This window comes from Dermacentor albipictus, unplaced genomic scaffold, assembly GCF_038994185.2.
Source record: "Dermacentor albipictus isolate Rhodes 1998 colony unplaced genomic scaffold, USDA_Dalb.pri_finalv2 scaffold_23, whole genome shotgun sequence".
Taxonomy (NCBI): Eukaryota; Metazoa; Arthropoda; class Arachnida; order Ixodida; family Ixodidae; genus Dermacentor; species Dermacentor albipictus.
Genome location: NW_027225577.1, coordinates 857574 through 882608, shown reverse-complemented (window position 1 = coordinate 882608; position 25035 = coordinate 857574). Strand labels below are relative to the sequence as shown.

The following is a 25035-nucleotide window of genomic DNA, read 5'->3' as shown; positions in this document are numbered from 1 at the left end:
TGCGAAATACTTGGTTAGTTGCTATATTGACAAATACTGCATAGTTCATTTTTTAGCACTAATTCGAATAATTAGTGTCTAATGTTTGATTCCTATTCTTAACGTTTAATATTCATTCACCCTTAATTCTCTTTTAATTACTGTGCTTGTGTTATTTTTTCTTAGAGAAGTGACCACAGTGCGAAATGTCGAACATCTGTATTAATATTGAAGGGTGTCTCAAACGGATTGATTTTAGCACCTCTGACTAATCACAGTAGTTAGTGCGTGTATGCCCTGCAGCCAAGCATTCTTCGTCTCACATCACTTACAAACTTATCATTAGTTCGTCATATTTATTGACTTACGTGTGTGCCAGGCGCGACTGATGGTCGGCATGGGCGCATGGCAACGCTAATGTGAATGTCTCACGTAACCTCACGTGCGACATCCAATTCGTAGACGCTGATGAGCATGAACGTTATTCACACCCATATTTGCTGGGTTTGTCACATGCAAGGTATGAGCGTATGTATGCGTTCCTGCAATTTGTTTGCGCATATTGTATGGTTTCAGGTGCTCTGTCCTTCGACTCAAGTACGGCGTATCTTTCAAATATCTCATCCAACTTCAACAACTGCGGAGCTAGCAGCGATTAATGTTGCACTGAAATGAAGAAGACCAGAGAGCTCTATATCATATTGAGTGTCTGCACCGCGCATCGAATGGTCAATAGCTCCTTGATCGTCTCATACACCGCCCGTTATCTCGCATGGGAAAAATGGCGGGATTATTTATGAATATCACTGACATTTCTAAATATGCTGCTTCACATACGCCTCCGCCTCCAAAAGATATCACGAAAAACGTATTCCCCATTCACCTCACAATCCCTGACGTGCATAAAAAGTCTGATATGCCTGTTTCGGCAATATTCCAATTGGCTCAGTCCTACGTGTTCGAAAAGCTTGCAGATTATCTTCAAGTATTCACAGATGCATCTGTACACAGCGATGGTCAAGGCGCCTCTGCAGCTTATTTCTGCCCTTCAACTCAAGTACGGCGTATCTTTCAAATACTTCATCCAACTTCGTCAACAACTGCGGAGCTAGCAGCGATTAATGTTGCACTGAAATACGTGCAAGAGGAGTTAACTGCATCGAAGATTGCCATCTTTACGGACTGCCGCGCTGCCCTTAGCATGTTACAACGCAGTGAGATTGATTGTCCACTTGTGCGCAGCATTGCTGACTCTGCGAGCAAAATTTCATCCCGTGGGGTATCTCTCGTTGCTCAATGGATACCTTTACACGTTAGAATCGCCAGAAATGAACAGGCTGATCGGCTCGCTTCAATTTGCGCTCATAACAACTGTGACTGCCCATATATTTTGTGCAAGCTTGATGACGCTCGTCTGCTCATTCGTCGCCACCTACTCAAGCAGCATCCAGACCAGCGCGTCGCAAATGGAACGTTCCCGCCCCATGTTCGCGGTCGAGGATTGCCTCGTCGCGCTAGAGCACAACTACTCAAGCTGAGGGTTGGCTGCGTGAACATGCACGGACATTTATACAGACAAGGACGTGTGGCAAGTCCATCGTGTACGTCTTGTGGCTGCTGCGAGTCATTTCAGGACCTTATTGTTGAGTGTCCCGCTTTCAGTGCGCAGCGCATGTCGTTGGTGAGAAACTATCATCTCCTTGGCCTGCGGTGTCCGACACTCGACGGATGTTTGTACCCCAGTGATTGTGCGTCTAAACGTGATCAGGCTCATCGCGCTCCAATTACGTTTCTAGAGTTAACTGAGTTAGGTTCACGTTTGTAGCGTCGAAGCTATTCTATTCGATATTCTGTAGTAGCGTGACCTTCAGTGACCGGCTGTACTGTGTGTGATCTACACTGTGTTCTACTTTATTCTTTAGATTTGTCTGCTTGCTCTTTCTTTCCACTTTCCTACCCTGCTTCCTGTCTTTCGTTTCTGTGTTGCTGCCACCTCCCTTCTAAAGAGTAGGCAGGCGTTGTGCCCCTTCCGGTGGCAGTTGCCAGCCTGCTTCTCGCTTTCCTTTTCCCGTTAATTGTGTAAGTGTGTTCAAAACGAATAACAATAATAATTCAGCTATCCATCACTTGAAACGGCAGCATGTATGTATGAAGCTGCAGAAAATCAGCAATTCAATGCTTTCACATGAGCTTCCTTGTTTCTTTTCTTTTTTTGAAGTGCGTTTTTCTACTATACTATCCGAGATATCAAACCGCAGGGATTTGTCCATATTCATGCAATGTTTTGACGACACCTAAATAAGTGTTTTAAGAATAACGACAAAGGCAGCCGTGGCGGTACCGTATAGGAAAGGGCGGATAGTGACCGCAGTTGCGCACATCTGACTGCTGTCGCAGCATCGGAAGTATGCACGCTATCTTCTAAGAATACATCAAAAAGAGCACAGAGCCAATCCCTAGAAGTCCTCAAGAATTCGCACATGCAACCGTCAACTGATGCTGGAATCATCATAGCGATCACTGCATGAGGACAGTATAAAATCTAAATTACATTCAGGTGGTTTAAGCGGCACCCATTCACTTTACAAAGATTCATTGCAACATTTTTATTTCCAATAGGCAATATTCTACAACTTGGCAGTTAGGTAACAGGGGCGTCAAGTCTCTCATGCCGGGCACTCTTCAAGTAAATGACCAGTATATCTACAGAAATTTACCCACTACATTTCAACAACCCGCAGGCTTCGGGGTAATTGTGGCATCATCCGCATCACTTTCACTGACAAGGCTGTCCGATCTGCCCACGAAGGCATGCAGACACTACTAATTCCTTTGGCGAGGCCAAACGCTGCAAGGAAACTTCGTATGACTGTATGCAAAAATACGCTATTTTTCTCGAGTTCCCCGAGAGTCCCCGATTGCTGGTTGCGTTACCTGCCCCATTCGCTCTTGTTTCACTTACGGTTGGCAGAGGCATTTGTGATTGCGCATTCTTACCCTTATTCTTACGGCAGGCATTACCAAATCCTTACTGGGAGCCTATACCACTGTCAATGAAAATAAAAGAGTGCGATCATTGCACTCTACTGGCGCTAACATATGAGGCAGAAACTTCGAGGTTAACAAAGAAGATCGAGAACAACTTGAGGACCGCGCCAAGAGCGATGAAACGAAATATCTTAGGCCTAATGTTAAGGGACAGGAAGGCAACGGTGTGGTCCATAAAGCAAACAGGGATAGCCGATATTGTAGTTGACATTAAGAGAAATAAATGGAGCTGGGCAGCCCATGTAATGCGCAGAGTAGATAACCGGTGGACCATTAGAGTTACAGAATGGGTGTGGATGGAAGGGAAGCGCAGTCGAGGACGGAAGGAAATTAGGTGCGCGTGATGAAATTGGGAAATTTGCAGATGTAGGTTGGAATCGGCTAGCACAGGACAGGGGTAATTGGAGACCGCAGTGAGAGGCCTTCGTCCTGCAGTGAACATAGAGATAGGCTGATGATGATGGTCATTACCATATTCTCAAAATGATAATGGCTGATACCCTAAAGCGCGACTCCTAGCTGTAGGCGGGAGAATACAATCGAGCACCTGTTGTGAGTGTCTCCGGTGCGTCATGCAGTGCGTCTCTCTTCAGACAACTTCACACCGGTAGACTCCAGACGATTTCCCGACAGCTGGGGCAGCGGCAACGTACATCTCTGGCGCACGAAGTTATTCTCATGCTAATGCCGTTCTTCAAGTGCACCGGCCTCTGTGTTCTTTTATAACGCTCTTGTGCATCATGTTGCGTGCGCGCCGTCTTTATGCTATCCGATATTTTTTCTTTTCACTGACTTTTCCCTTACATATGGCGTTTGTCAGCAAACCTGATGCTCGCCACGTTGATTTACTATACTTTCTTTGGATCTCTACCTGAAAAGTTTCAACCAGGAAGCTCTGATCATACAGTGACCTTCCCCGCACCGAAACCCGGATGAAGGTGGACGGACGCGGTAATGCACGGCTAACGATTTAGTAAAGGATCAAACGAGAACCGAGAGTGTTCCTGCGGCGCTGGTGTTCATTTGCGATAAAGCGCTCAAACATTCCCGCACAACGTTTGCCTAAATTTGCCGGCTCAGTATCGCCCTCTATGCACAGTCCCACTCACTGACTCAGACTGCATCTTCCGTTCGCCGTGAGAGGACGGGGCAAGCGCGATGAGCTTGCGGGCTTTTCAGTGGCGCTCTCATAGATGTCGCAAGTTATGCGGAGGTGCATCATCCAACTAAGCTGCGCTCCCCTCCAGGATTTTCTTACATGGGCGTCATTTTTTTTTCAATCAATCAACCAGTGGAACTTTATTTTCAATTACACAAAAAAAAAATCTGTGCGAAGTTTGTTCGGACAGATAGCTTAAATTGCTAGTGGCCGGTACAATATAATTTATAACAAAATATACACAGGTCAGTTAAGAGTAGAAAACACACACACACACACATGAAAACATAGATACATACATATATTCATACGCGTATACATATAAACTCACAAAACATACACGCATATCTTTAACATAAAATGAACATAAACTCCAACCATTTCTCCCAGCATACACGCAAGTTCACAGGTTTTGCATAGGCAGAAAAAATATTTGCATGCTAGGCCGAAATTAAGTGCAGTTCTTATCTCAAGGGGGACCATGTTCCAAATTTTATTCCCATTAAATTAGATTTGCATTTTGCCATAAATGACCCAGCATTTAGACTGGTTAAGGTTCCCGTTTGAAGAATATCACGCGTTTCGTATAGGAACGGAAGAAAAATCAACAGGAAGAGGCGAGTTTCTACCATGTTATCGATTGCAACAGCGATTTCGTAGTCGTGTAGCATCGTAACTGAAAGAACGCATTGCGACTCAGAATTGTTACCTACAGGTTGATCGTGGCTTATGAATCGCGATATTAGCTTTTGGAGTCGCTCTAGAGGTTTTAAATAACTAGTGCACGTCACACCCCATACAGTAACTTCTGTGACCGTGACACAATGAAAAGTACAGTGTACGGGGTATAGCTTGTGAAAAGTATTGGCGAGCTTTTATTAGAGTATAGCAGTGATAGACTACTTTGCGCACACATTCCAAACTTACTCAGGCCAGTGGAAATTCTCATAAAGATATGACAGGTATCTGAAAGAACGGACGTCTTGAATAAGAACATTGTTTAACGATAGGTAGGTCAAAAACTGCGCTATCAGTGTTTTCTGCGAGGGTGAAATACAACGTATTTTCCTTTTGCACGGTTCATAGTCAACTGATTCTTGGTAAACCATGCCCAAATGTTTGATAAATCGGACATCACGTCGTTTTTGAGAGCTGCAAGAAAGCGTATAGTAAAAATTAAAGCTGTGTCGTCCGCATGCAGCAATGATTTCGACTTGCAGGGTTTGTGAGACATCGCTTATATAAGGCGAGAACAATATAGGGCGTAAAACTGACCCCGGCGCCGCCACCTCGCAGTTAATATTACTATAGGATGAGTTATTGTAACCAATGACTACCTTTTGTTTAAGCGCCGAAAGATAACTGGAAAAGAAATCAAGTGAGTTATCCGTGATGCCATAGCAATGCATTTTCTTTTCTAGTAAAATGGAATGACTAACCACATCAAATCGCTTTCCTAACGTCTAGAGATACTGCTACTACTATTACTGTGTTATCTTCATGCAGAGCATAATTAATATATTGCACAAGCTTCGAAACAGCAGTAAAAGTGGGCCTGTTGGCAACAAAACCATGCTGCTGGAGGCAAATAAATTTAATATTACGCAGGAAATTTATTAATTGCGATGAAATTATTTTTCAACTGTGGTGTTGGTACAACTCAGTACAGATCGGCCTGCAGTTGTTTGGGAAGTTCAGGTCAACAGATATGTATATTCTGATATTACTTTGGCAGTCAGGTATGTTAGGATAATTTTTAGAAAAAAAATGCATCATTGAATACGTGGCAAAACGGACTACACATAGCATCAATGTTTGCCTTTAAAATAATCGAAGGTATCGCGTCATGACCGGCCGCCTTGTTCTCCGTTAACAAGTTGGTAACCTGTCCGATTTCTACCTCAGTTACGTCGCGTGTACGAAAATTATCGGCAACAGTACAGGGTGCATTTAAATTGGGTATATTGGTAGAGAACTTGCTGGTAGGGCTGAAACCAATACTAATAAAGTAACTGGTGAAGTTGTTAGCCACTTCACCAGTTGTATTATGAGAAATGATGCGTTGCTTGTCACCTATGCCAGTAACATGTTTAACAACTTTAACCTCTAGATTCGTCCGTTGGTAGTTTCGACTGCCCCTTGAGTTCGGTATGTGTCGGCTGCATTTTATTTATTGCCCTGCGTCCGTTAAAATGCTTTAAATCTACAGTGTCATCTTTTTTACGTGTATACATTTTATCCCCATATGTGCAACGAATGTGGTTGCTGTGTCAGTTAGGAAAGTCTCCATCAAGCGGCATTCTTGCGTTTTATATATTTGCGCTCCTGGTATAATGTGATACCATATCCACTGAAATAAATTGCACCTTCTACACATTCCACACGCCTTATTCCTGGGACCAGCTCCTGTCTCTGATGACTGCTGATCAACACCCTTACCACAGGTTGAGTGGTAAATATGCCCACACTTTCATTACACTAAATAAAAAATCCCTGAGAAGGAGAAAAAAAGCAATTAATTTCAGAAATCAAACATCACTTGCCATAGCAACTATTTCCGCTGGTTGAACATTACGCATCCCAGAATCTTGCGAGTAAGAAATTAACTTGATGGCGCTCACTTAACCCTCACCGGAAGCTGAGCTTAGCCACGTTACTGAAAACCAAGAAGAAATAAAAAAAGAGACAACAGGGTGCAGAATAGTTGGTCGTACATGGTATTAGAAATCACAGTGCAAAGTCAAATAAGGAGTACAAAAGGACAAAAATGAGCGCTGACTTCAAACAGCTAGAAGTAGCGCTCGTCACCACCTCTTCTCATCCTCGTCCAGTTGCGCTCTGTAATTCGAAAATTAAGGAAATCGCCATTTAAATGTTAAGCGAAATTCTTCGTGCACACACATCTACAGCTGGTTGCCTAAATATCCAAATCTCGTGGTTGTTTTCTCGAAAACTCCTTACGCGTGTTATTACATTTTTTTGTACCTCCACGTGTCCCCGCTATACATAGCTGGACGCTACGCTGTGTAACATCTGTAAAGCAAAAGGAGCCTTCTGACGGCTACGGATGGCTACGAGGAAGACGAGAGCATTACTCTTTCTTCGGTACTATCTTTCCGGTGCACTTTTCTTTCTCGTTTTTATTCCGTGGCTGCAGCGAGTCTATTTCACACCAGTCTTTCTGTAGCCTTTGTCTTTGTGTTAACGGAAGCTTCGCGCTGAGTTCCCATAAAGATGACCCCGCCAGTAAAGCGAAAAATGATCCCATCAAATTTACGTTTTCCAAGTTAGGTAATAGAAGTTTATAGTTTCGTTTTTCTTCTCATACCGTGAAAGTCCTGTGCCAAGGAAAAAAAAAAGGGGGGGGGGGGCGTAGAGGGCAAGTAAAGAATGTTACATCTGAAGTCCCGCGCGCCTCTGGTATTGAAAAATTACATTTGAGGAAATCGTTAAAACGTCATTCCAATTCGTTAACCATATTTCAGTATGTACGCCGATTCTCGGTTATTGTTTCTTGGAGCTTCGCTCTATCCTTCGGTCTTCACGACCATGTGGAGATAACAGTGGACCGGTATGTCAACGAGTCACCCCTCATTTTCGTGCATCAGCTTCATTATGAGAAACCGCTTCATACATAAAATATGAAGCGTAGCATAACATTGCACTTGGACGCCAGTACAAGAACACGGTTCAAAGAATGGAACGCAAGGCACACAGGAAGTGCAGGATAACGACTGTTTAATGGCGGCTACGGGAATAAGGAATTTATCTTTTTTTTTCCACATGTCGTCGAACTTGCGTGCAAGAAAGCTATTTCCTTTCTGCTTCTTTCTTTTTTTTTCAGAAGTACCGCTTCTTTGTCAGTTGATGATAAGGTCCGCAAACTGACACCGTTGAGAAATGGCGATGACATGCTGGAATTTTCGACAGTTTCGCCATGTTTCTGCCTCTTATTCTTGGGAAGGACAGTTATTCTGTCAAATTCAGCAAACAATCAAACATCTGGCAGTGGGTAGCTAGGTTTTCAGACCCCGGTGTAACTTAGGGGGTGCCCTTATCATCTTGCATCGTTTTATTTACGCATGTGTCAGCCAGTGCTATAGGTATGGTTGCCTCCCAAGACAATGTTCTGACAACGTAGGGTTCTTCAACGCCCATCCAAGGCGAGGTATACGAGCATTTCGGCGTTCCATATCAACATGGCTATGCGACGCCGTGTCCTGGAATCGTACGGCAGCAGAGAGCCATTGGCACGAAGCCTCCACGGTGGATTTACCCTCCTGAGTCACCTCAGGGAAATAAGATTTGAAGTCAGTAGAGGCAGTGGTGTTGCAGCACGAGGAGTTAGCCTGGCATTTTTAGCCAGCAATTGTTCCTCCACGGGACTTTCTGAGAAATTGTGACAGTACACTCTGTGGCGCAGGACTGTACGGTGACACTGCGTAAGACTAGGAATGCCTTTGCGGGTTGCGTGACAGTGCCCACAGAAATAGTTCTTGTGTACGTGCGTGTGTGTGGTTAGGTTTTTTTTATCCTTCTTTCTTTCTCACCTATTGCATCCCCTTTCCCCTCCCCCAGTACAGGTTAGCCAACCGGAGATAATCTCTGGTTAACCTCCCTGTCTTTCCTTTGCCTTTCTCTCTCTGTTCCTCCTGGGCATATCATACGCTGTTAGCTACCATGTTAGCTACAAACGCTGATCGACTAGGTGTCTCGAAGAACGGCAACCGACAGTCTTAAAACACTCTCCCTGATTACTGTGGGCTTATCAGGGAACACAACGTGCTCGTAGTTCGTGTGTGTGGGACCCTTTTCTTTTTTCTTCTTGCATGTAAATCTGCAGGAATAATTAGATAATGCATAACCACGTGAGCCAAGAAGCCGGCAAGCGAATTGTGCAGTCTTAACCAAGCCTGGGGTTGGGTGGAGTTGTTTCTACTGTGATACAGTATTTATTTTATTTTCAGATATTTTCAGTGACCTTGCAGGAATTACAGAATATAATGGTAAGACATTCTTGGAAGTGCAGGAAACAACAAACACAATCAAAGTGGAAAAGGGTGCAACATTATAGCTTTGATTTGCAATACAAATGATGACATTGGTGTACATTGGTGCACTGGTGTTAACGAAATGAAAAAACACGAAATAACAAACAAACACAATATACACAATCTAAACAGCATGAAAGCTGCTTTGAAGTTGGAAGTGTCTTGAATGGCATCAATGGTGCTGGGAAGGTGGTTCCAGTCGATGCAACTTCTTGAGAGAGAGAGAGAGAGAGAAAGATAAAAAAAGGAAAAAAGGGGAAGGTTAACGAATGTACGTGCCCGTTTGGCTACCCTACACTTGGGAGAAAGAGGAAGAACCGATAAGAAGGAGAGAGAGGAAAAATAATAAAGAGTCAGTCATCCACACAGTCCGTAGCAGAAGGAATGTCAACTGTGACCAGCGCTCGTACAGTCCAGTGGCGTTTAAGAAGTGCAGATGGGCTTTTTGCGGTTTTCGCATGCTAGAATGCATAGGCCATGATCCCAGGATCTTTTCCTCCTCGAGCAGTCGATTATCCAGTCGCACGAGTTTACCTTGTAGATTACGTCGTTGAGCGTGAAAGGATGGACAATGACACAATAGGTGCTATACGCTCATCGCACAGGCACAAATTCCAAGCCGCACTGTTGGCCATTCCTATTAAGAATGAACAGGAATTTGTAAGTGCGACGCTCAACCAAACACGATGCAGTAAAGTTTTTTCGCGCTGAGAGAGTCCACGTGGTAGGTGAAATCGCAAGTTATGGTTGAGAGAGTGCAAGCGTGAGTTGGTGAAACCCGATGAATTCCATCGAAGAAGTGTGATGTGGCGAACGACTGATTGATTGTTGCCGCGCAGCATCCATTTTTGATAGTAGTATAGGCACCACCTGATGTTGCTGATGAGCAAACCCATGGAAAAAAATAGTGGCTTTACGCATTGGGGGGGGGGGGGGGGCAAGATAGAACAGCTACTTTGTGTCTTTGGTCAACGCGACTAGAAATGTACCGATGGAAACTGAGGAGAGAATATCTTAAAGCCAGATTATAAAAACAACTTTTGTGAGACAAGCATAAACGTGCGGGTTTACGGCGCACTGATAAGTCTGGTGGATTAAGGGCGTTCTTCATAGCCGTGATAAAAAAATTGACGAGAGTAATTCGAGAAAATAAAACCAGTGGTGCGATCCTGGATGGCTTCAAGAGTTAGGCTAAGATTGCTTTGATTTCAGTCCCATTTGGAGCGTGCGTATTTCATGTTTGGTCTTACCAGAGCTTTATACATGGTTAGCTTCAGCGATGTGGGGGCACCGGAAAAAATACCTCGTAAGTACATTAGAGTGTGATTAGCAGCGCTAGCAGCCTTATCGACAAGGATATTTATGGGAAATCCGCGGAACTGGGGAACTGGGGATAAATGCGTCAACATACGAAATGGACGTGCCTTTAAGAAGATACTTGCACGCGTTCGAGCTGTTAGGTTTACGGAATAGACGCATGCTCTTACATTTCGCAGTGTTTAGCTTCACGAACCAGCAACTGCACCCTTTCGACATGTTATTCAGGTCATCTTGCAGGTTCTGGCTGCCAGTTCTGTTATTGCTTTTTCTAGAAAGTACAACAAAGTCCACTGCAAACATTCTAATTGTAGAAATCACACAGCTGGAAAGATCATTATTATTATAAGAAAAAGTAATTATATAAATACTATTTTTGTAATTGTAACACCGTAGCCGCCGCGGTGACAAGCGGGTACGGTGTTAGTTGCGCTGCTAAGCACGAGGTCGCGGGATCGAAGCCCGACCGCAGGAGCCGCATTTCGGTGGGGGCGAAATGCAAGAACACCCGTGTCCCATGCATAGGGGGCACGTTAAAGGCCCCCTGTGGTGACATTATTCCGGAATCCCTCCTCCCCCCCCCCGCCTCCGAATGCCTTCTACGCAAATCGTGGTTTTGGCCCGTAAAACCTCAGAATTCATTCAGCACTAATCATTGAGAGATACCAGAAATTACGGCAGAAACAGGAGATGAAGGATCATTAACAGTAACATTTGGATTCGGGTGGGTAGCGTATAGGGTAGCGTATTCACGAGTAACTCCTACGACTACACTGGCTTGATTGGGAGTTTTGTGGAGCACCCGAAACTGATAGCAGATTGCATCCTTAGTTTGCTGCCAACTTTTTGGAGCTCGCAACCTTAGGGCAGGTGATAGCGCTTCGCGCGCAAGAATGTCAACTCTCTAATTGCGTTCAATTTTAAAGTGTAATAATATTTCAGCTCTTGAGGTCAGTTCTTATTAGATAGTGTTATATTAGGAACGACTAAAACACAATCTTTATTTTACCTACCATGGTTAGCTGTTGAAAGTATCATATTTATCTGCACATCTACAAACTGACCATGTCCTCTGTTTATTGCGGTAAAAAGTGATTTTCTTTGCCTAAACACAGAGGTCAATACGTAGCATTGTGCGGCAGCTTGACATTTTGATTCAACATCCTGGATTGTCGATTCATATATCGCAATATTGGAAACACGCTTCACGTCTATACTCCTCGCGATACAGACTGCGAGTGCACACTTGTATATGTGAAATTATTGTGAATTTTCTCGAAAGGTGATGTCAAGAACAGAAATAAACCACTTTCAAAACAGTTCCACATACGTCTGACTTTGTGTCAGGGAGGAATATTTCACGTAACCATTTCTTTACTTAATTTAGAAAAGGCCTCAAAAGAATATATAACACCCTGTATACCTTCGCGATGCGACTATCAAGTGCTCACAGACGTGCACTACTCCTCGATCATGCCTGCATAAGTATGCCTTAAAAATAAGAAGACAAAAAAGCGAGGATCGGCTGGCAACTTTTTGGATAGCTCGTGAAGTTCAACGCAGCGGAAACGTCATGAAGCATTGACTCGAGCAAAACTAATGGGGCACCTCTGCGTACGGGTGTCATGTCAGTAAGCAACGCTCGAGCTTTTGGTTAGAGCGCTAGCAACGCTTTACGATCTCATTAATGATTTTGCTGGCTAACTGCGTAGCGAAGTCGCAAGGCTTTACAGCTACGCCGCGGGTGTGGCGATCGCCAAAAGCAATCCTACAGCAGTATCCTTTGCCGTTTCCTGTAACATCCGCATCGCCTACGTTTATCTCCCGTCCCCGTTGCGTCTTCGTTAAGCTGCTGTGTCTGCCATACTTGACAGGGCGGCTGGAATAAAGCCAGACAGACAGGCGGATTAACCACCCCAAAGCACGCCCACATACGTGCAGCAATGTGCCATACTACATAACGAAGAAAAAGGGGAAACCTCAACCAGAGCAGTTTACTTGAAATTTAGCTGATGCGCTGTACTTTCTTTTACATGAAGCGCCAAACAGATTGAAGATTATGTCAATGTTTCACTATTCGACAAAATGTTCTTAAGTAGGGGCCACAAACCGGTTATTAGAATTTAATAATACGGCATCTCCGGGATTATGATGGTGATATAAAATATGATTTTTTGTGTCTCTAACAATCTGTGGGAATTTATGCGAATGTGTTATCGCAAGCTGATTAAAAAAACATATACAAAGTGAGAATACTCAAGGCACTGAGATCTTAGACGAGACTACCATACTCAGGAGTGAAACAATAAAGATCAAAGGTGCGACTCAAGTGGTCAAAAACCGCAGCAAGGTGCCGGAAAATTGCCCGCGTGATTCGAGTAAAACGAGATTTCCATGGTCACTTGTAGTAAGCACAACTGACTGCTCTAATCCTTGAAGGCCTACTTGCAGCTGTAGACTCTTGCTTTAGCTGCGTGACAGCTGAGATATTTCATACAATCAATTGTTCCACGCATGTCTCAGGTAGCACTCTATACGTAAGAAGCTGACGCATGTGGAATTTTTCGCTTGCTCCATCACTTTCTAACGCAAGAGTTCAATAAAGTGTTTCATTTAGCGTGTATTTTTAGCACCGCAGCTGCTCGGCACCACGCATGCGTATTGCGCCAACCAGAAAATCTCACTAGGATGATATTTTTTTCTTAGCCTTTTTTTTTATTCTTCAATCCTTTCCCGTACCTAAACAGGAAACTCCGACTGAAATTGGATTTCAGAACTGCTTCGTCTTGTGGTTTTTATAAACGCATAAAACCCAGCAAGACAGAACGGAGAAAAACGCACTTTATTGATAAACAACGGTAGTCAGCAGACCTAGCGTCCGCTTATGACGTCGTGGGTTTTGGTACCCGAAGGCTTACTTTTCGTGGGTAAGATTGAATATGTTGCACGTATTTGTCTTTCCTTCTTTCCAAGAGGAAAGTGTCGCTCAGCGTATGCAAGCGACTCCTGATTAAAGGGCAGAACGAGCGCGGAGGTCAGCTGTATGCGTCTTCTGCGCGTGTACTATGCACCGAATCACCACACGCGTCGGAGAGTTCCAAAATGGCGCAGTTTTAGCAGCTCTAACAAGTTTACAATTATAGCTAGTCAGGATAGGGGTTCTGTGCCCTCTTCATTGCCTTCCTCCAACACACTTATTTGGCCAAAGTTTGATGAGACACCCGTATTAAAAGCGTATGAGATGCTCAGGCGGAACTGTTGCCGGGCAAGCATGCCGTATAGCTAACCCCACCTTCTCCAATACCACCGCAAACACGAACCTCAGCACATGATGAAGCATCCATGTGTAGTTCATAGGCCGGGCTTGTTCGATCTGTCGCAGAGAGCTTTCAAACAATCCCGGCCACGGCGGCCGCATTTCGATGGGGGCGAAATGCGAAAACACTCGTGTGCTTGGATTTAGGTGCACGTTAAAGAACCCTAGGTGGTCTAAATTTCCGGAGTCCTCCACTACAGCGTGCGTCATAATCAGAAAGTGCTTTTGGCACGTAAAACCCCACAATTTAATTTTAGAGCATTCAAACGGAAACAACTGGCTACCACCTTGCCAAGAACTCGATTCGAACTTGCGAATACCACTTAGCCAACAGTGACTCTCTGCCCGGTGTGTGTGTGTGTGTGTGTGTGTGTGTGTGTGTGTGTGTGTGTGTGTGTGTGTGTGTGCGTGCGTGCGCGTGTGTGTGTGTGCGTGCACGTGCGTGCGTGTATGCGTGCGTGTGTGCGTGCGCGCGCGCGTGTGTGTGTGTGTGTGTGTGTGTGTGCGTGTGTGTGCGTGTGTGTGTGTGCGTGTGCGTGCGTGCGTGTGTGTGTGTGCGTGTGTGCACGTGCGCGCGTTTGTGCGTGCGTGTGTGCGTGTGTGCGTGTGCGTGTGTGTGTGTGTACATGTGTGTGTGTGCTTGTGTGCATGTGTGCTTGCGTGCGTGCGTGCGTGCGTGTGCGTGTGTGTGTGCGTGTGTGTGTGTGTGTGTGTGTGCGCGTGTGGAAAGGAGGGGATGCGTGCGTGCGCGCATTTGTGACACTTCTCTTCATTTGCATGTTCGTACTTAGACAAATTAGTGTAAGTGCGCATGCTTTTTCGGATGCGGGTGAACGTCTGTTTGGAAGTTTACGCATGAACGCTTTCTTCTTTGTGTCTGTGCAGACGTACATCCGTTGCGACGTTCATGAACGCTTGCATGCACTTGCTTGCGGGTTTTGACATCGATCAGCTAGCAGGTAGGCACAGACGCGCGATTGGCTTCCATGGCGATGCGAGGCAGGGCAGGCAGGTGACAAGCAACTAAAAGGTGCAGGCTAAAACAATCGTCGCCTTTCGTCTTGCCGACATGCAATTTGGCGGGTCTTGCGGAAATAAACCCCACTCGAATGTGGAGTGCCCATTTTCGCCGTGTCAAGTGGTGTGGTCAATGGGCGCGGTGCCCGTAACTCGAGCGTCAGTTGCAGTCAAATTTTCTGTACGTAGAGGACGCCACATTGTCCAGTACATGTTGTGCACCGTGCCTGTATGGATGTTTCGGGGAAGGATAGGGGGTAGGTGCTGTGGTTGAGAGTGGTGTCCTCTCGTTTAACACTCCAATAAATAATTGCAAAAATTTGTGGTAAACTCTAGCGTCAGCATCAGAAACGTCCTACCCCGCCGCGTGGCTGTAAGCCGAGTATTTTCGGCAGTATATACCTGTGCTAAGCGACGCCTAGACAGCTGGTGCGTTTAAAGTGCCGTTTGAGCGTGCTCACTTGTTGCGGTCACGCTACTTTTGTCGTCTATGATTTCGGAAAACTCCATCCCATCCTAATTTGACGTACAGGATGGGGATGGACTTACAGTTATTTCACAATTCCGCATATGGAGCAAAAGCTATACACATAAAACACTTGTAAGTCGGGTGCCACGCTAGACAGTTCGCTTAAATAAAAACTCTTGTGCCCTGATTACCTTTTTCCTGATAAGTTTTCTCCCTTTCTCCCCCAGGGAGGAAGCGCGAGCATGAAGGCTTTCCGAGAATTAATCCGTAAATTTCATGTCACCGTCGTCACACCGCACCATTACCACCGCCAATCCATCTCAGAGTAGAGGGGTGGGCAGGGCTCGGGGGGAAGGTTGATGGTAAAGACGAAGCTGTTGGACGAAAGCATTGCTTGGTTCAGCTAAGTCTGGGGCTGCAAGCATTTTAGTTGGAAAATATCGTCGTCACGCATGCGCAGCAACATTTCTTTTAAACGGTATCTTTGTCTCAAAAGGTATACTGAGAACGGCATTGGGCGATGAGGTCTCCTTTTAGGCAGGCGTCTTTCCTGTTCCTCTTTTCTTTTATGTAATGTTTTAGGCGACGTGAAGCGAGAGGCACTAATCTGCACATAGGAAATCGCAGTTCACCCGATCAAGTCACTGACTTGGTGCGACTTGTTATATGAGGCTGTTTTGGAGGAGGAACCGAGGTATTAAAACAGAGCTCTCGACCTGCCAAGGGTGTCCCGGACAGGAGTGTGGTGCTTCGCAAATTCACCTCAGATCCAATGTTAATATTTACGTAACCGCATGTACGGTATGGCGCATAAGCTTTTTTAGGCTTGTAGCGCAGCTCAGTATGAGCAAAAAGGAAGGTGGAAGGGGTACTGAAAAGGAACGGAGAAAACAGAGTGAGGCAAGGCTTCCGCCCAATGAAGCTGACTATGTCGGCTTGAGGAAGGACGAAACAAAGGGGAGGGAAACTTTAGTACGGTTAATCTGAGCGCTCACTCTGTTCTCCGTTCCTATTCGTTACCCCTTCCACATTCCTTTTTGCTCATTCTTAGCTGCGCTACAAGCCTTAAAAAGTCATGACATATATCAACTCGACCAAACTGCCACGCTTTTGGCGCATAATCTGTCGTTATCTTCAAATACAAAACGCCTTCGACGACCCGTCTCTGTGGAATAAAGAAGAGACAATGCCGATGGTGAAAAGGTGGAGGCAGGACACCCGCCCAATGAAGTTGACAATGTCGCCTTGAGCAAAGACGAAACAAAGGGGAGGCAAACTTTAGTACGGTTAATTTGAGTTAAAAAAAAGTTGTTAATGTTGGTAACGTATCGGAATGTAACTTAATGTAGTCAGCGCAACGTCTTATGAGTACAGATGCGTGCAGTAAGAGCTGCAACATGGTGCGCGACTTCACTAGGGCCTACAAACTGGACGGGAGTGCCCGCATACGAGAAATTGGTGTAATAAATGCCAGTAATTGGAACGGCGTTTAGTTCTCCAAATATTCGTATGTCGGCGGCGCCGTGCAGTTCCGGGGCCCTTTCGAACACACGCACATCATGTCTCAGATCATACTGCGCTCTACTAGCTGTGCATCGGCATAGCGTTGTTTCCGTGCGTGCCTGCTCGATAAATATGCGGCATTTATTATTACTTTTTATACTTTTTGGTCAATGTCGAGCGTAAAAGTTGCATACTTTATACATTTGCTTAACCTTATATATATAATTTACAAAAAAACATGTTCTTACTTTCCGGAAATTATTTCCTGGAATGTTGTGATTCACTGTCTACTTTGTATTTGTAAGGTGATATCGTAATGTCTATAGATCGTAACATACGCTTCATACAGATATATCTGAACAACCGTTGGGTTTATTCTTTCCACTCAACCGTAACATACATTGAAACGGTAATAACAAATAGATGAACGAGAATATGCTCCTGTCAAGCTTTCCAGTCGCTTAACCTGCTCAAAATGAAATTTGTCACGCAATGTTTAATCATCTCAATATCACATGTTCGCGTGACTGTGAAAGCGCCAAGGAGCGCGTTAAATTGTGTTGAGCAAACGTTTCAACTTATGTTCACCGTAAAAAAAAAAAAAATTTCTGGCACATGCGGTTAATTAGATAGGCATTTAAGTAAGCTTACAATACTCTATCTATACAATACCTTTCAGGGCAGTTATCAAAACTAATTATATTTATTGTAGAAGTTGTTAATTTGCATAAAATGTTACACCTACAGTGCTTCATCTGTCAATAAATGTCCTCGACCCGCTGGCGGCGAAGCTGTGCTTTCATTGCATTGCAGGGAAAAAACAACATAAATGAAGTAGCAGGATCCTCAGAAAGTCTCTTGGAGCTTTATTTACTTAGCTTATTTACTCCACTCCTCACATTAAATGGAGCTCTATTCATTCTACCTTTAACATTGAAAAGCTCTTTGAAGAAATGATAGAATATTCACAATTTGAACACTTAGAAAACCTCCCCAGGAAATGAATGTTCCCTTCTATAGGAACACCTTAAAAACTATTGTGAAAGATGGAATTTATTAAAGATCCACCTGAATGGAGTATATTACATCCTCATTCGTGCATGGGCAAGGCGACGAAGCGTCTACTCCCTGCTGGGCTTCTAATAAGTGTGTGCCTTGCGTAGGTTTCATTTTTAGTTGAAACTCTCCATTGCTTACATAGATGTCTGGGTGGAATAAAACTAAAGAACGATATGATTATTTTGATTCCTTACGCCAATAAAGAAGATAAGTATTTACCAAAGTTTTATGGTACTATGCGTACTATGTCGCAAACTTTGACCATTATCGGGAATTTTGTGGTGATATAGCCGAAACGCAATGATATCACCCTTCAGCGACGGTTTCAAGTAAACGTGCTACACTTCTCTTGCCTGTACATGAGTCGACGTCACTCCCTCTTATGAAGCTCTGGATTACTCTATACGTGCATGTTATGCGTAAAGCACTAGCAGCGTGCATATTTCTGCAAAGCTAGACCAGTTAATGCGGAGATTCCTTGCACTCGATTCCGGGCTAGTAATGTCATCCACTGTTTACGCCTGACTGGCCCCGTCTACAATGAGGTTCGAGTGCAGCTCTGACCACTGAGGAAGAATGAAAAGGAGTGGCGCTGGCACAGAGTCGTTACATTATCGCGAATCTAATGTCACTACAGTTATCTTCCAGAAAGTTATCCGCGATTGGGTCTGCTTATTCGTTTAAGCATACGATTCGATGATGGGCCACGGTCAAAGGCAGTACACGGGGCCGATACCGAAAACAGAGATGATTTCGTTCTTTATTTGCTTATTTATTTTCTTGATATCACTGGGAAACACTGCCGAGTAATCTCACCAAGTGGCTATCTCCAGAGAAGAAAAAAGCAATCCTCTCAAGAAAGGAACGATGCGTTTTCCGGACTCAGAGACAGAGAAGCTTACACAAAGGCAATAACAAGAAGACAAAAATGTTTCCATGAAGGAACAAAGCCATAGACGTAGCAGGCAAAGGCCAATTTGTTCCAGGCGTAGTTACGTGAGCAGCAATTTGCCTGCTTCGTGAGCAGTCATGTCGTCTGTTTAGCGCCGTCCGACAACAGGGCACGGCCGTTTCATAACAAGTGTTTCCCTGTCCTTTGACACTGGGCAGCTTCTGTCTACCATTTCGCCAGTGCTACTGACCCACAGTTAGTTGTTATATAAACGCGATTGGTTCGTCCGTCTAGTTTTCTGAGACGGTTGATTTGGTACAGAGCAAAGCGTCCACTTGCTTCGTAAATGACGTCAGGCCCACGTCACTGGTCTCATGGGAAGAATCAGTGAAAGTAGTTTTATAGCGATGCCTCCTTTAGTGCTAGGATCGCTAACGTGACCCTTCAAACCAGCATGAAAGAGTCATTTCAGCATATTACCTCCTGTGGCACATGCTTGTACGTTTTAGTTTACACAATTTCAGTCGGAAAGAGGCAACTTACCTGTTGTTGTTACGTCGTTCATATATAAAGTGAAGTATTGAAGTAAGGTGGTCTTGATGCTTCACATTCCGCTTGAGCTTCTATTTACCGTTTGAACTTATTTCGTATTGGAGACATGCTTCCCTTGATACGGAAGCGGCAATTTAGTCTGATGCTTCTACGCAACTATGTTGTCTGCACTTGTAGATGTATGTATGTATGTATGTATGTATGTATGTATGTATGTATGTATGTATGTATGTATGTATGTATGTATGTATGTATGTATGTATGTATGTATGTATGTATGTATGTATGTATGTATGTATGTATGTATGTATGTATGTATGTATGTATGTATGTATGTATGTATGTATGTATGTATGTATGTATGTATGTATGTATGTATGTATGTATGTATGTATGTATGTATGTATGTATGTATGTATGTATGTATGTATGTATGTATGTATGTATGTATGTATGTATGTATGTATGTATGTATGTATGTATGTATGTATGTATGTATGTATGTATGTATGTATGTATGTATGTATGTATGTATGTATGTATGTATGTATGTATGTATGTATGTATGTATGTATGTATGTATGTATGTATGTATGTATGTATGTATGTATGTATGTATGTATGTATGTATGTATGTATGTTGGAGTTAATAATGAAGTGAAAAAGGGTAACCGTTCCTGTCCCACAACCTTACTAGTCCTGAATTTGTTTTGTGCACAGCAAAATCAGATAGTAAGCTGAGTTCATTTCACTATCGCTTTACTTGGTGGCAGACATGATTTTTCACTTTCGGCAAAGTGTAAATTATCCTTGCGTGTATGAACATCGCACTGTCCATATGTTTTGACAGATTGTGAAGGAATCCGGAAGAATCCCACTATATCTAGAAGCTGCGCAGCCATGTGCAAATGCCGATTTCTTCTAGCTTAGCAACTAACACCTCAGTTTTAGATCTTAGAGCCTTGTGTAAACGTATCAAGTTTCTTCATCGTGTGCTGTAATATTACTAAGCTGCTTTGTATTTCAGTCGGTTTCTGCGTGAATGGTTTTGTGGAAGCAGTGTTATTCGCCATTCTTTCAATATGACTCTTCCGTTATATTCACCCTCTTTCATTGCAGACATGGTTCTAACGTATCTTTATTGTTGTCTCATGAAGTCATGATTGCACTCGAGCTAAAGTTTCCACAAGCAAACGAGTGAATGAATATGCGCAAAGTAAGAGCAGCTGTTTCTTTATCTTAATCCCAGCTCGAACTCTGCGTCATCGCGCTACACCTGAAGCTGATGCAACACATACAATGATTTCACGCTGCTGCAGTGCCACCAGTTTATTTTGACTTGCCGCAAACATTTATTTACATTCAGACGAAACTCCGCGTACAGAATATTGACATAATGAACGTCATTTATATCTTGTTAAACATTATTACTCAGCAAGGGCGATAGTTCTGTCTCTAGGATTGAAGCACCAAAATTCGACTTTTCTAAGATGAAAAAGAAGATGGGCTGTCATGCTCACATATGATTTGATTCCGTCAGTTTATTCTGCCAACATCCGCTACACATTCTAGGCTTCGACTTGTTCCATCGTATAGTTACTGCTTCTTTCATTAGGACTTAGAAGTGGGCTTATTTTTACTAGTTCGACTTAAGTTATATTTTGCACAAGTGTACTGCTAGGTGCCACGGTCACTGTGTGAAGACTGACCAATTCTACTCCATTACATACACATAATTTCCTAACGTATTTATAACAAATCATGGTTATTGGCTTATCGCTATTACAGAGTATTGGTAGTTTGCTCAGGCTTGCCCCAAGATCTTTCTGAGCTATTCCCTTCAACTACACAGCCTTGCCACGTTGGAAGGAAGTACCGCTATTCCTGCTTTATTCGCCATAATAAATATACGTAGCACTAGTTAGTAGTCGAAATTTTCTCTTTTAAGACTGATTAACAGAACACTTGTACTTAGTAGTGTGAATGGTTACCTAGGAGTTGCTTCTACTTAAGTGTGTTCATATATTCATGGATGATTTGAGTTTCGATAAGTAATGCCCTAGCGCGATTTAGCCGCCAGATTCCGGTGAACCGGATCAACAGAGGGCGAACGACGTACATTCTTGCACTTCTTTGTTAACTTCTTTGTCTCATCTGACAAAAACAGAGTCTACAACGCTTCACAAAAATACATTGTGGCACCATTCGGCGATGACCATTCAAATCGTATTGCCACCGGCTTTTGAAGAGAAGACTATACGTTTTGCATATACTGTTTTATTCAATCAAGGCATGAACGCTTTGTGTGGCTCGGGCTATATAAACCTCTGTTGCGTTCTTTTTTTTTTTGCTACCTTGGTAAGCGCAAAACTACGTATTACTACTGGTTAGTGAAGCCAGTATTACCCGATTACTCTCAGTAACTTTTGGCAACACGCCTGCCATCAGTCCTATCGCAGTATGATGACCTTCTCAATATAGTTCTTACCAAAAATGAATTTTGGCTTTGAGCATCTTTTATTACACACTGACACACACACACTGACTCCCATAAACTGGTGTTCCTCTGTTTTCTCGATGTTGATGTCATGGTTTATTGATTCGCCAACACGGCAACATCGTCCACAGCCTATAGCGGGCTGTGAGCAGTACACATCGATTTATAGCAACGAGGACGTGCGACTCTGTCACTATAACGTCGCTGCGCATGCCACGTTCTCGTATTTGCATCGAAACTACTGCACAACAAGGCAGAACGGACTCCAACGAACAAAAGTCCATGACTCTTAAGAGCTGGAACTCAGAGTGAGAACAAGAAGAGGGGAGACGTCTGCACAGGTTCACAGGGTCGACGAAGCTCGCTGCAGAGGGTCGAGCCCTGGACTAATACTTCTTGAGTACTTTTCGTCGTTAGCATTCATCTTTAGATTTTTATGCTATTTTCAACAATATCGCCTCAACAAGCAAACGGGTTACGCTTGTCATTTAGGCTTGCCAGTTAGGCTTACCAGTTAGGCTTAGGCAGGCCTAACAAGGCCCGCCGGCCGACGCGTGGTTTGCGAACGGGAGGAGGAGCAAGGAGGAAAGGAGGGTAACGGGACGGTTGGGGAACTTCATTCGTGGAAGGAACAGGGCAGAACAACGAGGCATGTCGCGTGCTTTGCCCGTTTCTTCCTCCCAGCGGTTGATTCTTTTTTGTTGTTCCCTCCCCGTGGCCACGCTGAGAAGGAGGCGAACGCCGAGTGTCGGTGGGGAGGGGGAGTGGGGTGTGTGCGCTGGCGCGTGCGCGCCGTTTGCTCAAAAGCTCCTCTTCCAGCGCTCGCCCGCGTCGGCGTCGCCGTAGATGCCGCGCTTGCCCAGGCCGAAGTTGTACCTGCGCTTCATGAAGTCTTCCAACTTGGACTTCTTGTCCCGCTTGCCGAGTCCGAAGCTGAAGCGATGCCGCTCCCGCTTCTCCTGGTCGAAGGGCGCGTACTCGCGCTCCTGCCCGCTCCTGCGTTTTCCCAGGCCAAACCCGTAGCGCAGCGGCTCGCGGGGGCCGCGCTTCTCGAGATAGCCTCCGGTCCTGGACGCAGCCGCAGCCTCGGCCATCGCATCGTCGTCCTCGTCTTCGTCGATGTCCGCGTCCACTGGCGACTCGTCGGCCATCAGCAGCAACGGGGATCGCTTGCCGAGGCCGAAGCCGTACAGCGGCCGCGTAGCCGCGCGTTTGTCGCTCGAGTGGTGTTGCTGCAGGGGTAGCACGCCGCCGCCGCCGCTTGAGGAGACGGCGCCCATGGGCGCCTCGTCGGCGCGGCAGTGCTCGCTGGCCGCGAGCAGCAGGAGCAGCCACAGCGTCAGGCTGGCGGCCAGGGTGGGTCTCGGCAACTGCAACGGGCTGCAGGCAAACCTCCTGCGTGGAGCGGCGCAAACGACACCGAATTACACACTCGTTCGAGACGCAAGGAAAAGCGCGTTTCATTTCTCAAGGCCTCGAGGACATCGACATCTTAGAGCCGCAGTGTGCATGGTTGTCTGGATGAGGCTAGCCAGAATTAATCTGAATCTATGCCTGAGGGGAGGATGTGAAACGGGGAGTACTTATTTTGTTTAATTTTGTAGAAATCTCCATCCGCGTGTTTGAGGTCGCTGTTGCGAAATCCCACATCCCAGTGACCACCGCTTACTCAGGCCCTGCGTTAGCTCATTCCATCCTTTGACTGTCAGTATACTAATTTACGGGTTATGGTATGCGTAATGATATGTATTTGTCTATCATATGGGGTGATCACGTTTCAGTTTTACGGAAATTTGAGAAACCACCTGTGGCAGATAGCCTAGATGTCGTCCTTGAGCTGTATTATTCGAAGAGGTGGACATTGCTAGCACTAAAAATTAACACATGTTCAAGAAATCAACAAAAATTCACTAAATAACTTCTTAATCTAGTAATCACTTCATGGGCCATAGTGAAATTTATCAATTACAGCTGGTGAGCTTGCAAGACGTATCCATCTGAAAAGAAATTCGAGGATTAGACTAGCTTCGAGATATTATTTCCCAAAGTGTCGGACGAAATACACGGCGGTTCTAGTATAGTTCTGTGCTTCAATGCATAGAAGAACGTTTTGTTGAAAAAGTAAGTGGAACAACAGTGCATTTTTGCGAAGAGTTTGATGGCGCATATCTCCAAACGAGTGTCATTCTCCAATTCATTCCAAGTATATATGTCTTGCAAACTATGTCTTGTAAATTACCATATGTGGCGCAAAGCTTATAATAATACATTAATTACTGAATTTTGTTGATTAGGTGAATTTGTGTTTCGATTTCTCGTCCAAGTAGTGTCCGCCTCTCTGAATAATCGAGCTCAAGGACTAGGAATTATGTTATCTGTGACAGGCGATTTCTAAAAAAAAAAAGAAAATTGCGTAAAACTTAAGAATTATCAACCCGTAGTTGAATTGCTCGTCTGGTCGGCAACGCTGAATCATTGCGATATTTTTCGGCGCCTTCGTTCCTTTGCAGAAACGTGCATGTTTAATATGCAAGGCAACGTGCTATTGTCTGTGCTCCCCTTTTATCTCGCATCCGGAAACTTGAATGCGTTCGTGCTCTTAGACCGTCATCAGCATTTTCAGTGCTCTTCGCGCTTTGAATTTTCGTCCCTCCTTCGACGAGGGCCAACCAGCGCAACACAAAGGTGATGACCTTTCCTAGAAATTCGTATCGTAATGGTCACGTCAATGCAAATTTGCGTGCGGAAAGAGTCGCTTTGTCGAAGCCATTAAGTTACACGCGATGGAGCATATCGAGAGGGCAGCACTATGCGGCATACTGCGTATTAACGAACAAGAGATCTTAACTAGAAAATAAAACTTTATCACAAGGATAACGACTTGGGCACATGCGGCAAAACGGAAAAACGGAGCGTCAGCTAAGAGCCTTAGTACTCTCTGCGCAACGTCGCGCCTCCGTTACCATCGAGATCGTAATTCAAAGCCATGGATGAGCCGACAATAGTAGAATTCATTGAAACAAATTCCTAAGGCATATAGCCACATAGCCCTTAAGATGACTTTGATTTATTTAAGCCTGACAGAAAAGATGGCCATACTAAGCGAACATGAGCACAAGTTGTTGAGTTTCCGCGAGTTAAAGAGTGTGTTAGGTCACTCGCTACCAGCCCGTGAG

General features: G+C 44.5%; 2 protein-coding genes across 2 annotated transcripts in view; one reads left to right on the top strand and one right to left on the bottom strand.

Moving 5' to 3' along the window:
- The window catches only part of LOC135898911 (sodium- and chloride-dependent glycine transporter 1-like), a 968957-nt gene that overhangs the window by 338386 nt on the left and 605536 nt on the right, over positions 1-25035 (top strand). The window lies entirely within an intron of this gene.
- Positions 20687-25035, bottom strand: part of LOC139052457 (allatostatins-like) — a 141115-nt gene continuing 136766 nt past the window's right edge. Inside the window, exon 2 of the mRNA XM_070529571.1 lies at positions 20687-23254. Coding sequence (XP_070385672.1) covers positions 22660-23254 — 595 coding nt within the window. The 3' untranslated portion in view covers positions 20687-22659. The remainder of the gene's footprint in view (positions 23255-25035) is intronic.